At 30.2% G+C, this 15,946-nt stretch overlaps 2 protein-coding genes across 2 annotated transcripts in view; both read right to left on the bottom strand.

Annotated features, from left to right (window-relative positions):
• Positions 1-1,765: 1,765 nt before the first annotated feature.
• On the bottom strand, positions 1,766-5,705 carry LOC107021676 (protein NUCLEAR FUSION DEFECTIVE 4). Its single transcript, XM_015222376.2, has 2 exons — positions 4,485-5,705; positions 1,766-2,292 (listed from the first exon to the last, which is right to left on the bottom strand). The coding sequence occupies exons 1-2, from the start codon at positions 5,600-5,602 to the stop codon at positions 1,863-1,865; spliced, it is 1,548 nt and encodes a 515-aa protein (XP_015077862.1). The 5' UTR covers positions 5,603-5,705; the 3' UTR covers positions 1,766-1,862.
• Positions 5,706-14,697: 8,992 nt separating this feature from the next.
• The window catches only part of LOC107021145 (RNA-directed DNA methylation 4), a 4,895-nt gene continuing 3,646 nt past the window's right edge, over positions 14,698-15,946 (bottom strand). Inside the window, exons 8-10 of the mRNA XM_015221749.2 lie at positions 15,528-15,612; positions 15,368-15,441; positions 14,698-15,271 (exon numbers count right to left, since the gene is read on the bottom strand). Of these exons, the coding sequence (XP_015077235.1) occupies positions 15,009-15,271; positions 15,368-15,441; positions 15,528-15,612 (422 nt within the window). The 3' untranslated portion in view covers positions 14,698-15,008. The remainder of the gene's footprint in view (positions 15,272-15,367; positions 15,442-15,527; positions 15,613-15,946) is intronic.

The following is a 15,946-nucleotide window of genomic DNA, read 5'->3' as shown; positions in this document are numbered from 1 at the left end:
GATTATATACAATTTAAATTTGTATAAAATGAGAAAGAGAGAAAGACAAAAGAGACTTGACAAGGAATATACAATTGCATCGAATTGTATAAAACGAGAAAGAGAGAAATTAGATACAATTTGAAAATTGTATAAAACGAGAAAGAGAGAAAGGCAAAAGAAACTGGGCAGGGGAGTATTTTTATTATATAATTATAAGTGCATAGGACGAAAATATATGTACTTGCATGTATATATACAATTTTCTCACGCTTTATACAAACAGAAACACAATTTATACATTTCGCTTCTGTTTGTATAAGTGAGAAAGGCGAGGATGGTGAGCGAGATTTGGGAGAGTGGCGAGCGAGATCTGGAAGATGGGAGAGAGGGGAACAAAAATATATGTATTTATACATTTTTTTCTGCTTTATACAATTAGAAACAATTTTTATACACTTGTGTTTGTATAAAAAGTGAGGAAGCGAGCGCGAGATTGGAAGAGAGTGACGAGTGAGATATTTGGGAGAGAGGCGCCTGACAATTTTTTTGCAAACATTTGCTATGGAGCACAATTAAATCAAACCATAGTTACTCCATTTATTTTAGATTATTAGTTTGTTATTATATACAATTTTCCCTATTGAAAATTGTATAAAATATATAGATCAATTTTTTTTTTCATATATATTAAATCTTGAATATTCTCAATGAAATTTTTAATTTTTCACACTGAATATAATATGAATAGTATGTTTATTTTTTATTTTTGAGTTATATATTTCTGCTTTATATTATACTTATAAACATAGGAATTACTAGTATATAAGAGAGAGAGAAAAAAGGTCACATAATTACTTTGCTTTTGAAAGATGATATATGGCCATGATCTACGAAGTTATTATTTACATATGTGAACACAAAATGCGCTGTTCATGAATAACTCTCATATCTGAATTATAAATATTAGCACAACTATTTAGTTCAGTTTCGAGCTTCAAAAGATCTTAGGTCCAATTCTACTTAATTAATCGAAATTTTAGTATTAAATTCGAACTGTCCAAACACGCACTACTAAATGTAATGGCCAAACGGACAACGATTTTCTTATCTATAGTGACCATATATAAAGGTGTGATACTGTGATACGCCTCCCACGTACCCTCTATTTTTGAAACCATGGACAATAAACTTCAATATGGTCATATTATTAGGGTCCCAAAAATTGTTTTCATTAAAATTGCAGTTGGCATTGATAAAATTGGTACATTTTTATTTAAGGATCACACCTACCTCATATATTCTAATACATCATAAATTTAATCCTCTAATTAATTATTTTGCATCAATATCATGACTTCGTGTCTTTGAGTTCAACAGGAGAAAATTGACATATTTTTGGATTTTCCCAACAATATTTTATACATCCTTCAGTAGATATTTTATTCTCGATTTCACATATAGCCAAATAAGAATCAGTTTGCCCATGGCATAACCACATAGGCGGGAAGACGGTCAGTTGAGTATTCTTTATTGCGCTAAAATATATCATGTATATAAAATAATACTGCATATATAAGTTTAATAAAAGAGAATAGACTAACGAATGATCAGTTTAACAGCTTTTGTCAAAAAATTATATGTATATATAATAAATAATATTATATATTACATTTAAATAATTCGTAGTAAGTTCCTGATTTCGCCGTTAGAATGAACATAATGAGAATCAACAACTATAATTCATTCGGCTAAAATAGCCATTTATATATAACACAGTACATAATCGTTTACAAAATCTTTTATTTACATTATATAATAATATATACTATACATTAACGTTACATCTTACCACTAAACAATACTATTACATAAATATAGTATTAATATCCTCCACGTAAATGTGTATAAAATTTTTGTGTTCTTCTATGAAGAATAAAAGCAAGACAAGTTCCTAGTGAACAAAGACAACCCCATATAATAAAAGTTGTTTGAAAACATTTAATTCCCAAACAACTACCTAAGAAATTTTCTTTTTTTCTATAAAGCATAGCTGCCAAATCACCAAATATAAATGAACCAATTGGTATATTTGCTACCACAATATTGTGATTAACACCAAAATTTTTGGTCCCAAATAGTTCAGTGGTTTGTGAAACTGAAATTGAAGTAATTGCTCCAGTGCAAATTCCAATTATAGCTGTGCTAATATAAAGTGAAATGTGACTATTGTTGAGTAGTAAAAAGAAAGCTCCTGTCATTGGTGCTAGTGTTAAACCTATCGTAGCTGGTCTTGATATTGCATATTTACTCCTGAAATAAATAATAAATCGACGAGTTTTAGTTCTGAGCACTGATAGTAAATAAATTTTCTGAATCATCTGACTAAAATTGACGTATAATAACGTGTAACTATTCATAGTGGAAAGGCGGAACCAAGATTAGGAGTTTGGGAATTCTAAATTAATTTGTTTGAGGGTTGACAACTTAATAATATATATAATTTTTTTAAAAAGAAATTCTAATAGAATCTATGAAAAAGATAATGGATTCGTCTAAATCCATAAGCCTCCACCTAACTCCGCCACTGACCTATATTGTCTACGATGATCACTCAGTGTCATCAATTATTTTTAGTATATGACCTAATGGAGTGGCCATGTAAAAAGAATATTTACACTATCAAGTGAAGTAAAGGACAATAACAGGTAACTATATACATCAAAATTATTTTTGGGCTAAGACATGCTTTGAGTATATACATATATTTTTTTAGATTAACTAAATAGAAAAGTGTGTCAGTAAATTGAAACATAGAAAATAGATAAAAATAGGCTGAGGTCATCTGCAATTCCTTAAAATTGTCTGCATATTTCACATAGACACCTCAACTATGACTATTACATATTGAGCACTTTTATTTGCTCATATTAGTTCCTGTTAAACATTTTTCGATAATAAGTAAAAAAAATAAATTGTGTAATACATATGTTGTGATGTGGCAAAATGAGGTGTCTAATCTACGAATTTTGAGACCTAACAAAATAGTCAGCAAATATATGTATAATATCGTATAACTTGCGCTTTCATTTGTGTGTCCTAATAAACCAAATTAAAAATCTGTTTGGATTGACTTAAAATAGTAGTTTTTAAGTCAAAAATAAAAAATCAAACTGAAATGATTTTCAAGTCAAAAAATAAAAAATAGGGGGAGACCTACTTTTGGTTTCCGACTTATTTTGAATCATTTTTTACCTTACCAAACACTTCGTAACTTATTTTAACTCATCTTTGACTTATTTTTAGTTATTTTTATATTATCCAAATATTTCCAAAAATAAAAAATTGATTTAAAAATAGATTTGATCAACTTATAAACCAAATCTAAACAGATTCTAAATCTCATGTCTAAGTATAATTTGATTTGACATTTGTGTTGCTTATAACCAGGCAATTCCAAATTAATATGTGTTTAATATAAGAACACGAAGTATACGTACCATATAAGACTAGTTAATATATACTTAAGCTGATTTTTATATAGTGAATTAAATGCATGAAAATACTTGGTCTAAAAAATTCAGAAGAAAAAATAAAATGAATGGTGATGATTATATTTGGGTTTTCTGATATTAATTATCACACACGAATTAATGTCACCATAACAAGCGGCTCCATAAATTTCACTACAACCAACTACTAACATTCTTTCAAGAATTGCTTGCATTAAAAGCATTAATTAAAACAACCAGAAACAAGTATGGTGTAATAGTGCCCATCATTTTTCAATTCTTGATAAAATGTTTTCAGATTTTATCTTCCAAAATTAATGAAACTTTGGGTATGGAACGTTTATGTTTAAATGGACCATACGATGGCTTCATGATGTAAATCAGAATTAATCGGTTAAGAGAGAAAACACAAGAAGTATGGTGTGTATTGGGCTAAAAAAATCTAAGGATACTCTTAGTATTGTACATACTATGTTATTGTCTGCTATGGATCAATCTCGTATTATTTTCCCCTAAAAACATCATACCATTAAGAGTGTTCAACAACTTATAAGGAGATCATTTTTCTTTTTGACTACCAATGACTTGTTCACATACACCCGAATGTATGTATTTTTTCAGCTACGACTAAAGATAAAACAACTCGTAGATAAACCAAAGGCACTAAGTCGACCTCTATACTTATCTTATCAAATCATTGATTCAGATACCCTTTGTTGGGTTAAAACAACTTAAGGATACTCTAAACCTAATGTGATATTATTCGTTTTAATCCCTCATTAGACCTCACGCCATTTATAATATCCAACACTTTATAAATAGCATACTCTTTTTTCTTATCTATCAATATGAGACTTTATTTACACACTTATATTAACCTTTAATATTCTTAGCTAAAAATTTTTAGTTCACTACTCAATAAAAAAGGCCCAAAAAATATTAAATTAATTGCATCAGCAAATTTCGAATAAATATGTAAAGAGAAATTTGCACCTGGAGAAAAGATAGTCGAAGAGTGAAGGAAGAAGACGACCAAAGAAGCCAAATGAAGATGATAGTGAAACCAATGAAGAAGTTTCAGTAAATCCACGAGTATCAGCAATTTGTCCCAAATTATTCAAATAAACCAAACCCAATGTTCCACCAAACAAATAAGCACAAAAATATAACCAAAAATCCAATTTCATCAACATTCTCTTAGCTCCAATTTCCTCCATTACTTCAAATCCAACATCACTATCCTCTTTAATCACCTCTTCTCGTGTTTTAACATCTTCCTCCAATTTACTCAAATCACAAATCCTTGGATCTCTTCTTAGCCAACATTTTCCATGCCAATGTTCTTTCATATTCTCAACCAACGGGACGACGATTGGTAACAACAAAAAAATCACCATTCCAATTAAACTCAATAAACTTGGCAATAGCTTCGAAATTGCAGGTTTTACGCTAGTGAACACAGCATATATCCCCGTTGCAATAGTAATAACAAACATAACTCGGAATCCATCTGATAACTTTCTCGATTTATCAATTTTCATCTCCCGAATCACCGGAGCAACAACAATGGCGAAAAACAGGGGTAAAACAGAGTTCATCAATAGATAAGTTTCAGCCCTTTTACTCGGGGCGTAAACGTTAACAACATCAACTATATCAGTAACAATCTTAGCGCTTAAACTCATATAACTAGTTGATATTCCAACTGCAATTTGTCTATCTAAAGGGAAATTCTGAATCGATACGATATACGATACAGTATTGATCCAACAAATACTGTTTCCAGCTAAAAAAGTGAGTGAAAATACATGCCAATACGATAATGAATTTATATGATTTGTGAGGAAAAGATATTGTACTCCATAACCAATCAATCCAAGTATTGAACCAATTAACAGAACTAACCAAAGAGGTAAATAATTAGCTGCAATTCCAGCAAACCAACCAAGTAATTTTCCAGCATCCGAAGCGAATGCTAAGTTGTTGAGTTGAATTTGAGAAATCGATAATAGTTTTTTAATTTGCGAAGAATAAGCTGGAAAATTTGTGTTTGTTCCAGCCATTGATTGTAACCATAATGCTCCAACTAAGCTCATCCATTGTTTAGACATTTCAGTTCTTTTTTTAAATTGGGGAAAAAAAAACTAGAGATGTTTAAAGTTTGATGAGTAATAATAAATAACAAAAGAAGAAGAATGTGTGTAGTTTTATAGATGGGAAATATCTTAAATAGGAGATGTTTACGTGAAAATGTGTTTGGCAGGAGGCAGGGCCTGAGTTACATGTACGGGTGTGTTTAGCGTGACTTAGAAATTATTTTCCGAAAAATATTTTCTTGAAATATAAGTAAGTGTGAAAATGGTAGTTTTAGTGGCTGTGGTGGGAGTGGGATGGTTAAAAATAGTGGCGAATTCAGAATTTTCACTACGAGGGCTCAGAAAAAAAAATACTACTGGAATATTTGAGACTAAAAATGAGAAAGTGAAAATATTCTATAAATAAAATAAATTATAGACCGGAAGAATAGTAAATACTACTCCATTAGAATATTTTCAGAGTAAAAAAAGAGAAAGGGGAAATATTCTATTTTAATAATAGATTATAAAGTAGAAGAAAGTAAATTTCGACACAAACATGAAAAAGTTACAAATATAATTTTTGGTTCGTGGTATTAAGGTCTTTTCAATTGAATTCCCTTTATTCAGGGGTAAGACATTTTTATTCATTTTACATTATTGTATATACGACAAATTGAAAGGAGCAATATTTGTATAATTGATATAATTATTGTTATATGATTAGGAGGTTATGAATTTAAGCAATTAAAATAATTTTTCATAAAATAAGAAATAAAATTACATACACTAGACTATTATGATCCAATCTTTTCCTAAACTGCACACATAACTGTGAGAATTAGTGTGTGTCAAATAAATTATTGAATTCTTTTATATTAAGAAATTTTCTTTTTATAGTGGAAAAAAATGACTCATAATTGCTTTCGACTCTACATTTGAATCACAACGGTCGGATTATCACTTATGTTATCGTCAATATAGGTCGTGATACACTGGTGAGAGTGTTTTACCACTAACCAAGAAAATTATATATTTTCTTTTATTTGTCTAAGCATTTTGATGGTAAGAATTAAAATATACATGTCTTTACAATCAGAGCTAGAGCTTCGATTAGGTGCTGAATCAAATCCAGTAATTTTGATGCGTTTTTTTCCAATTTCAAAAATTCATCAAATATGTACATGTTATTAACTTAAAATAACTTTGACTTCACATATCCTGGTAAAAAATAATAAATACCTGATGAAACAATTTGGTTTTGTACTATATACCTAAGTTAATACGAACACACCTATTATATAGGAAAGAAAATTGTGGTAAAATGAAAAATCGAAGATGTGTATAGTTAGGAACCACCACTTAAGGTCTAGAAGGCATTAAAAGCTTATTATAATTGCGTGTATTTCACAAGTAAGAAAATTAAAAATTTTCAAATAATATTTTGCGGCTGTAAAATATGCTAAAACAGAATATTATGAGTAAAAAATTTGTTGTAAACGTAACATCAAATAGGGCAAAATCTGGTTTGCAGTTTGGTTAAGTAACTAAGTGAATTAAGAGTGTTGGACTCCTTAACTTCATTATTAGGTTCATATAATTATATTTTTATTTCTAGTACTAATAAAAATAATTGTGTTTATATCTATATATGGCACTTTGGCATGATATTTGTTTCGTATTAAATATAGTTTTTGTAGTTTTCGATACTTGTAGATATATTCCAATACCCCTTTTTCTATTTCATGTTTGTTTGACATAATCTTTCTTGTTTAGAAATTTACAAGGATGTTTACAACAACATGGCAAGTTGTATTTGTTGCTTGTGTAAAAAAGGTGGCACCAACATAAATAGTAATTGATCTCATTGTAACATGTTCGTTCAATAATAATATATTCAATCGTAATTTTTTAAGCTAAGTAAAATCTAAAGAAGTAAGGGTGTACACAATTTTACACCTACTTTGTAAAAATAATAATGTTATTTAATTTCTTATATAGACACTAAGCTCAAAAAGGAAATACAATTATATCGAAGAAACAATAGAAATTAATGGAGAGAAAAAAGATAAATACTTTCTCTGTTCGAATTTATATGAGTTATGACATATTTTATATTTTGAGAGTCAAACAGTTTCAGTTTGATCGAAAATTTTCAATTTTTTGAAATGAAATTTATATATTTATAAACTATGTAAAAAGTAATATGAGTTACAAATAATTCAAAATATTTAAAAATTTACGATAAAAAATAAACTCGTTTGACTCTTGAAATTCGAAAATGCGAAATATCCAATATCTATCTGTAACTCAATCAATTTATGTCTCTTCTGTCAGGCTGACCTAATTATTTCATAATTTTTTGTACCTTTTCTTTTTTCTCCCTTGTTGTTATCATGTAATTATGTTTATCAAGATTGAAACGAGAAATTTGTATTTTTTTTGTCTCAGCTGAGATATGAATCGGAAACATCTCATGAATTCTCTAACTTATTTTATTGTTCACTATTATCATAACCTTGGTTGCATATCCTTTTTCTTGTAGTAGTACAAATTTACTACATATTATTATTTTTAATGAGGTCATTTTATCATATATAAACGTGTTAAATTAAACTTTAATCTTAGCTGGTTATGACTCGTGAATGTGACCAAGCGAAATCAACTAAGTAGAGCTCTCAATATGGGCTAGACCATCCCTTCGGGCTAATCTATACAGGCTCCGATATTTTATGGGTCAGATTGGGCTAGTCCATTTTTTGTGTGGGCCAGAAAACGATCAGCCCAACCCACAAGTTCATGGGCTACAGGCTTGCCGGGCCAGCCCATTTTTAAAAAAATTATATATATTTTTTAATTTTTAATTAAATTATAAATCATAATTTAAAAATATTATCATGAATATCGACAAAAAATATTACATGATGTTAATGTTACTACCTTTTAATCATACACAAATAAAATTACTTTTATAATGTTTATTAAAAATTTTTTCAAGTAAAAGTATAAATATCTAAATAGAATTATTAACCTAATTGTTTTGAGTTTGAACTCTCTTTAATTTAAATTTTATAATATATTATAATTTTTTAATTAATTTTTCATTGGCCACAGGCCGACCCTATCGATATTTCTCAAGCCACACAAATCAACAGTCTTATTTAGACCGAGTTAAAAAATTATTTTCTTAACTGAACTCTAAAAATCAACCCTATTAAATTTCGAATTAGATCGGATCAGCCCAATAGACCTGACTTATCTTGTTAAAGAACCTAAGTTAGCTTTGTCAGTATTGATTTTATTGGTTATATATGGTGGAGTCATCAAATTATAATTACTCCCAAAGTAAATGGTCCTTCAATTGTTAAACCTAATGTATAGTATATGTGAATAAATATTTCTAGACTTGTCCAGCCTTTAATCAAACCTAATTTCCTCCAAGTTCAAAAGTACCTGCAAAGTGTAATCTCATCCTAGACTTTTTGGGACTCCTAATTTTTATTTTTTTTGAATTACCTATAACTTTAATTTAACGGTAAGATAAAGAACTTATCAGTACTTGTAACAAATTTTAAAGTGATAGAAAATAAATTCTAATTACAATAAAATAAGAAGAAAAATAACTTTATTCATCAAAATTATGGTACAATTTTGTTGATCCCTTGATTCTACTCTCCTAAAATTTATTCATGATTTAAGAGTCGTTAGTGGCATATTCCTCGAACTACAATGAATGATTTAATTTTACCTCTATATTAATATTCTATCAATTTATAGAATATTCGTGATCTTGATCTTCAAAAACACCAAATAGTTTATGGAATATTTTGAGATGTCTTTTAAAGAAATTTTATACCCTATATATAGTCGTGAACTAGAATTTAGGATTGAGTAGCCTCCAAAAATCCTAGTTTGAATTGAACACAATTTATAGAGTTTCAACTCAAATAAAACACATTTTGAAGAGTCCCATAAAATTCCAATACCTACACATGTGTTTACATCAAATAAACAGACTAAGATCCCTTACTTGTGGCCATAGTCTATATTTCTTTATCACTAAGTGCCTACTAAATACTAGCTCCCTCAGTCCATCATTGTTTGTTATAGTTTCTATTTTTAAAGTTAAATTATAAGAATTTTGATTAACATTTTATGATGTATCTTTTCATCATATTGATATGCAAAAAATTGCAATTTATAGTACTTTTCATATAGTTTTTGAACATCTAAATTTTTTGTTTAAAATATCGAATTAATGTAATCAAATTTAACTTTGAAAATTTATCAAATTGACTTTTAAAAAGCGCAACATGACAAATAAAAATAGACGGAGAAAATATTAATAATTACATGTATCACCCTCTGCATTAATTGAACTTTAACTTAATGGTAAGATAAAAACTTATCAGTGTCAAATATTTACGTTAAATAAATCGAGATAGATCCCTCACTTGTGGCCATAGTTTTAATTTTTATTATTAGCTAGTAGCCATAGTTTATAATTTTCATTGAATATGCACATATTATAAACTTAAAAAGACTTAACTTCACATATCCTAATAAAAAATAACAAATACTCGATGAAACAATCAATGTATGTACTATATACCTAAGTTAATACGAACACACCTACTATATATATAAAAGAAAATTGTGGTGAAAATGAAAAATCAAAGAGGTGTACAGTTAGGAACCACTACTTAAGGTCTAGAAGACATTAAAAGCTCATTATAATTGTCTTTTAAGAAAATTTTGTACTCTGTATATAAGCGTAAACTAAGGTTTAGGATTGAGTAGCCTCTAAGAATCCTAGTTTGAATTAAACACATTTTATAAAATCTCAATTCAAATTGAACGAAAATTTTATACTCTGTATATAAGCGTGAACTAAGATTTAGGATTAAGTAGCCTCTAAGTATCCTAGTTTGAATTGAACACATTTTATAGAATCTCAATTAAAATTGAACGCATTTTATAATCTCATAAAATTTCAAAATTTATCCATATGTTTACATCAAATAAACCGACTAAGATCCCTCACTTGTGGCCATAAAATTTCGATGTTTACCCATGTGTTTACTACTTAATACTTACTCTCTCCGTCCACTATTGTTATCACGATTTTTATTTTTAGAGTCAAACTATAAGAACTTTAACTAACATTTTAAGATGTATTTTTTCATCATATTGATATGCAAAAAATTACAATTTATAATACTTTTCATATAGTTATTTTTTTTGTTTAAAATATAGAATTAATGTAATCTGATTTAACTTTAAAAATCAATCAAATTGACTTTTAAAAATCACAACGTGACAAATAAAAGTAGACTCAGAGAATATGTATCATCCTCTGCATTAATTGAACTTTAACTTAATGATAAGATAAAAACTTATCAGTATCAAATATTTACGTCAAATTAATCGATATAAATCCCTCACTTGTGGCCATAGTTTTAATTTCCATTATTAGCTAGTACCTGCTACTTATTAACTATATAATGTATAGGTATCGATTGCATGGTTAGATAATTTCCAGCACTAACTAATTAATCTTTTCTATAGAGGACAAATCTGCGGCTCCCAGTAGTTATTGATGTAATGTTTGCAAATTGCAATTTTTTTTATATATAATTTAATTTTGTTTTTTATTGTCATTTATATAAGGTTGAAGGTTAATCAATCGTTTGGTAAAGAGCATTAAGAGAAATAATTCATATATTATGTGTAGTATTTTTTAATTAATATTATATTTGATAGAAATTTTGAGTCTGATAATTATATACCTTATGTGGTATTATGAAATGTATAACTAATACTTTTGATTTGGTGATATTAATAATCATAAAATTTGATGTCATGGTATTAATCTACGTAAACACAAAATACCTATGGTGGTATTAGTAATACGTAAAATTTGATGTCATGGTATTGATCTTAGTAAATACAACATACCTCTCAAATCTTTTTATCATTTTATTTATTTTTTTAATTTTATATTTTATGTTTATGTTTAGGGGTGTCAAATAGGCGGGTTGTGTTGAAATTGAAAATATTATAATGGATCAAATAAAAATCGGATTGGATCTTGACTTGTTCAATTTTACTTTGAGCTCAAATGGGTTGGACTCAAATGGGCTAAAAAATGGGTTGGGTCTTGACCGTCCAATTTGACCCGATTAATTTCAATAATTTAACATATTGATAAATAACTTTTATAATCACAATTTGAATTTCCGCTCAAGATTTTTTGTTAAAAAAAAAAACTAAATGGATAGATAAATCCTAAAAGATGTTAAATAGATAATAATTCATACCTTCAATATAGGAACATACCTTAAAAAAGAAAATTTTTAAAACGAGTTGAAATTGAATATTGAATTGGGCTCGATTGAGAATTCTCTTCAAATGGGTTAACCTTGAATGAGTTGAGATTTAACTCAATTTAAATTATCTTGAGCCCTACCCTTAAAATTATGGACGGGTACGGGTTACATATGTTTGAGTTCATTTTTGACACCCCTATTTATGCAGGTAAATTTATTTAAATATATCAGCTTACAAATTTTATTATTTAGAGAGAATTGTTTGCTGCTAAATAAATTTAATACGAGTCAATGTAATATTTGAAATGTGACTTGTTTAACCTTTACTAATTGAAAAGATATATATCACTACATGACGTTTTTAATCTTAATTAAGTTTATTATTTGTTGATATATGCGATTTTCTAATTAGTTGTATTTTGAACAATTTATATAATTGCATACATATTAGAACTGCAACTTGAAATTTTTATATGTAAACGTAGATGATTTATTCGATTTTATTATCGTTCATTGTCTTTTTGATTTTAATAGTAAATGGTCTATCTTTTAAAAATTGAAATTGATATATTGTGAGTTATTAATTTATTAAGATGACGATAATTTAACCCTCAAATAATTCAATTGAGAAAATACCAAACATGACGACAAAATTATTCTTCTCCCAGCTAGTTAAAAGGCCACAAAAAGATGATTCGATAATTATATATCTTGGCTCAATTACATAAAATAGAAAATTTCTTAATTATCCGAGGATATAATTAGAAAAAATGTTTTGTAGAATTTAATTAAAATACAAGATTAGATAGAAACGCTACACATGGCATGAAACGCAGCCCCGAGGAACGGGGGGTCAGTACGGACAATGTACTGAGTATGTAAAACATAAAGTAAAGATGACAGGATACCAACATGATAAGTCGAAACAAGATATCGCTACACGTGTACCTTTTAAGTGAAAATCATGCATATCTTTAACATATAAGGTGCCCAGCTTCCCTAGTAAGGGACTCGGCAAAATAATCATCATATATATATACATCATACGTACCCGGCCCTCTAGTGAGGGACTCGGTGAAATAGTCATCACATCATCTCCGTCATCATCATCATCATAACCATCCTCATCACCAATCATATATATAATATACATACCCGGCCCTCTAGTGAGAGACTCGGTGACATATGCAAGAAACTCCGCACGAACATTACTCGGACCGGGACTCGGTGAAATGATAAATGACTCTATGCACGAGCAGAATATTATGAGCAACCATATGCAATTAAAATCATTTCTTATAACTCAATAGAATAATCAACGTGAACCAGCAAGGAGTATTACCAAAGATTAACGTTTTATCAAGATTATGAACCTTTAATACGATATGGAAACGTAAAATCTCAATGACTCTAAGAAGCACTACCATAGATATGAGAAATCATCATAGTCTTAGACATAGCCGATATATAGAGGAATAGTTGTGGAAGCAAGAATATACGTCACCTAGACGCTCTAGAGGTAAGTATCAAACCTGTCCGGTATTCGCTCATTTTTAAAGGTCATGCCAAACAAAGAAAGAAGGGATAGCGTTACATACCGTATAGTCGAGTCGCACGTCCAATATTTACTGCTCAAGCTATTAATCTATAACAAGCAACAATCGTGCCGCAATTAGATAAATGTCGCGCTTTACTATTTATTGTAAGCTAGCTAATAATCTAACGAAAATCCGGCAGCACTTCCCCTATTTTCCTTACTTCGTCCCAATCCGACAACAACCCAAATTATCCACAGCAATACCAATAACACATATAACCCAAAGAATCATATTAAACAGCCCCCTCCCCAAAACAGTTCCGTCTCGGCAACCATAGCAGCGAAGCAACAACACACCGAGCGATAACTCGTTTTATAATTCGCAACACATCTACCTTATCGTATTCATCCTTTGGAGTATATACCCATAATCACATTAACCATATACATGACGCCAAAACAGAATTTCCCGCAATTTGCTTTAATCAAAACAGCCCAAACACTAACACGACACCACTAATAATCCGATTATGGTTTCCGTTCATACTTAGCACATTCAATAACTAAAACAAACTTCCTAAGCTACTGGTCACGCCCCCTTCTTAACACTAATGGCTAATTAACAAAGGTATTCTAAAGAATTAACACACCAAGCAAAGAGATTACTAATCAAATTCTTTGCAGCTGCTGGCCAAGAGTTGCATGGTTGGTTTTCTCCATTTCCATGGCTGCCTAAGCCAAGTGGTGAAGAAGATGATATGTTGCAATGCATTTCACCACCTCATTTATAGTATGGAGTGGATTTCACCACCTCATTTATAGTATGGAGTGGAGGCAGCCCCCCTCTACACGTGTCCCACTAAGGCCAGCTCCCAATCTGATTCCTTTTATTTTGCCTTGAGTGGTATCAGAGCGGTTCTTCCTCGAAAGTGTCTACAGACCGTGTCTATGCTAATATAATAATAAGACATTTGATCTTTATATTCGTTCGCTCAACCTTGTTCAGTTCCATCCAAACTCGATTTGGTCTCAATAACACTTCTTCATATTTCTTTCTCTATGATATCCGATGATCCAGCGACACCAGAGGTACTATCTCATGCTGTGTACCAAATGATACATGAGATATAATCACAAGATAAAACTTTGTAGAAATTTTATCCCATGTTTGATCAGAGGTACTATCTCATGCTGTGTACCAAATGATCCCGAAGAGAGAGATTTAATGAGCCCAAACACTATTCAACTGGACCTCAAGCTGGACAACAATGGAAAACGACATATTCATAAATCATTAAACTAGGCAACTACAATTGAGAGGTAGGCAAACCCGGCTGAGATTTACAATACTGGCAAGATAAGTTTTAAAAACGCAAAAGCTCGGGAAAAGATCTTTGCCCAATGACATAACAACATGCCATTCACCACAACATCAGATATCAGAATTAGCAAGTTCAAAACACATAACTACATGTCATCCCACAAAGTAAGGTTAACGATGATCTGCAAAGACATATACAGGTATGCACGACATAGGTACTGATGAGAAATTTTAAACATGGTGTTGTAGTGATGATCACCATATATCCTCATCATCATCGGAAGCTTCAACATCGGACTCACCATACATATCATCTTCAAGGATTGGATCTGCATAATCTGTACAGTCTTCACGGTCCACATCCTCATTTTTAAAAGAAATTACACCAACAGTTTCAGATCCATATTGTTCCTCAGAAGTGCTGCTTGAAGCTTCTGATTCGTCATTTGATGCCTGGGTTTCATCCTCGTCTTCAGATTCCTCTTCATCCGGGTAATCATTCCAGGGATTATGTTCAGCTGAAAAAGAACTTGAATATCAAAACATTTCTAACAAAAAAGTACCTTAAATAACAAATGATACTGAAACGGGGTGGAAAAGGCAAGAGAGATGACCATTGGAATCATCTGATTCGTAGTCTGAATGATCAGGGCCGTCATAGTAATCATCATCTTCATCAACTTGTACCCTAAAACAACCACATCAACTATTTAAGTAAGAGCTGAAAAGTTAAGATATCATATGACGAAAGTTATTTGTTGTACGAATCCTTACAATGGAAAAGGGCTAGCAATATCCTCATCAGGGTTGTTATCATTCTTAACAGTATAATAGTCATAAACATAACCATCTGAAGATGCTGCACAGGAATTAGCATAACCTTCAATAAATTCACATAGAAATGACAACAGACAGCAAGCTCCAGTGCCCATTTGGCCAAATTCACAATAGTAATTCTTCCATAGACTCAGGAAGGGAAAGCATTCAAAATTCTATTGATTAGGAATGAATGCAGAACTCTAGCTGGAGTAGCTTCCCTAGAAGCATGGCTGAAGTGGCCAGTGATGATAAGGTAGAATTTTTACCATTTCATCTTGTTTCGGAACATAAATAAGTTAATGAAATTTGTCAAGTTGATAAAACTTCACAGAGCAATCTATAGCTTATAGGGATTCCCTTGCGCTGGGGGGGGG

Source organism: Solanum pennellii, chromosome 6 (genome assembly GCF_001406875.1).
Source record: "Solanum pennellii chromosome 6, SPENNV200".
Lineage (NCBI taxonomy): Eukaryota > Viridiplantae > Streptophyta > Magnoliopsida > Solanales > Solanaceae > Solanum > Solanum pennellii.
This window is presented reverse-complemented; position numbering and strand designations above follow the sequence as displayed.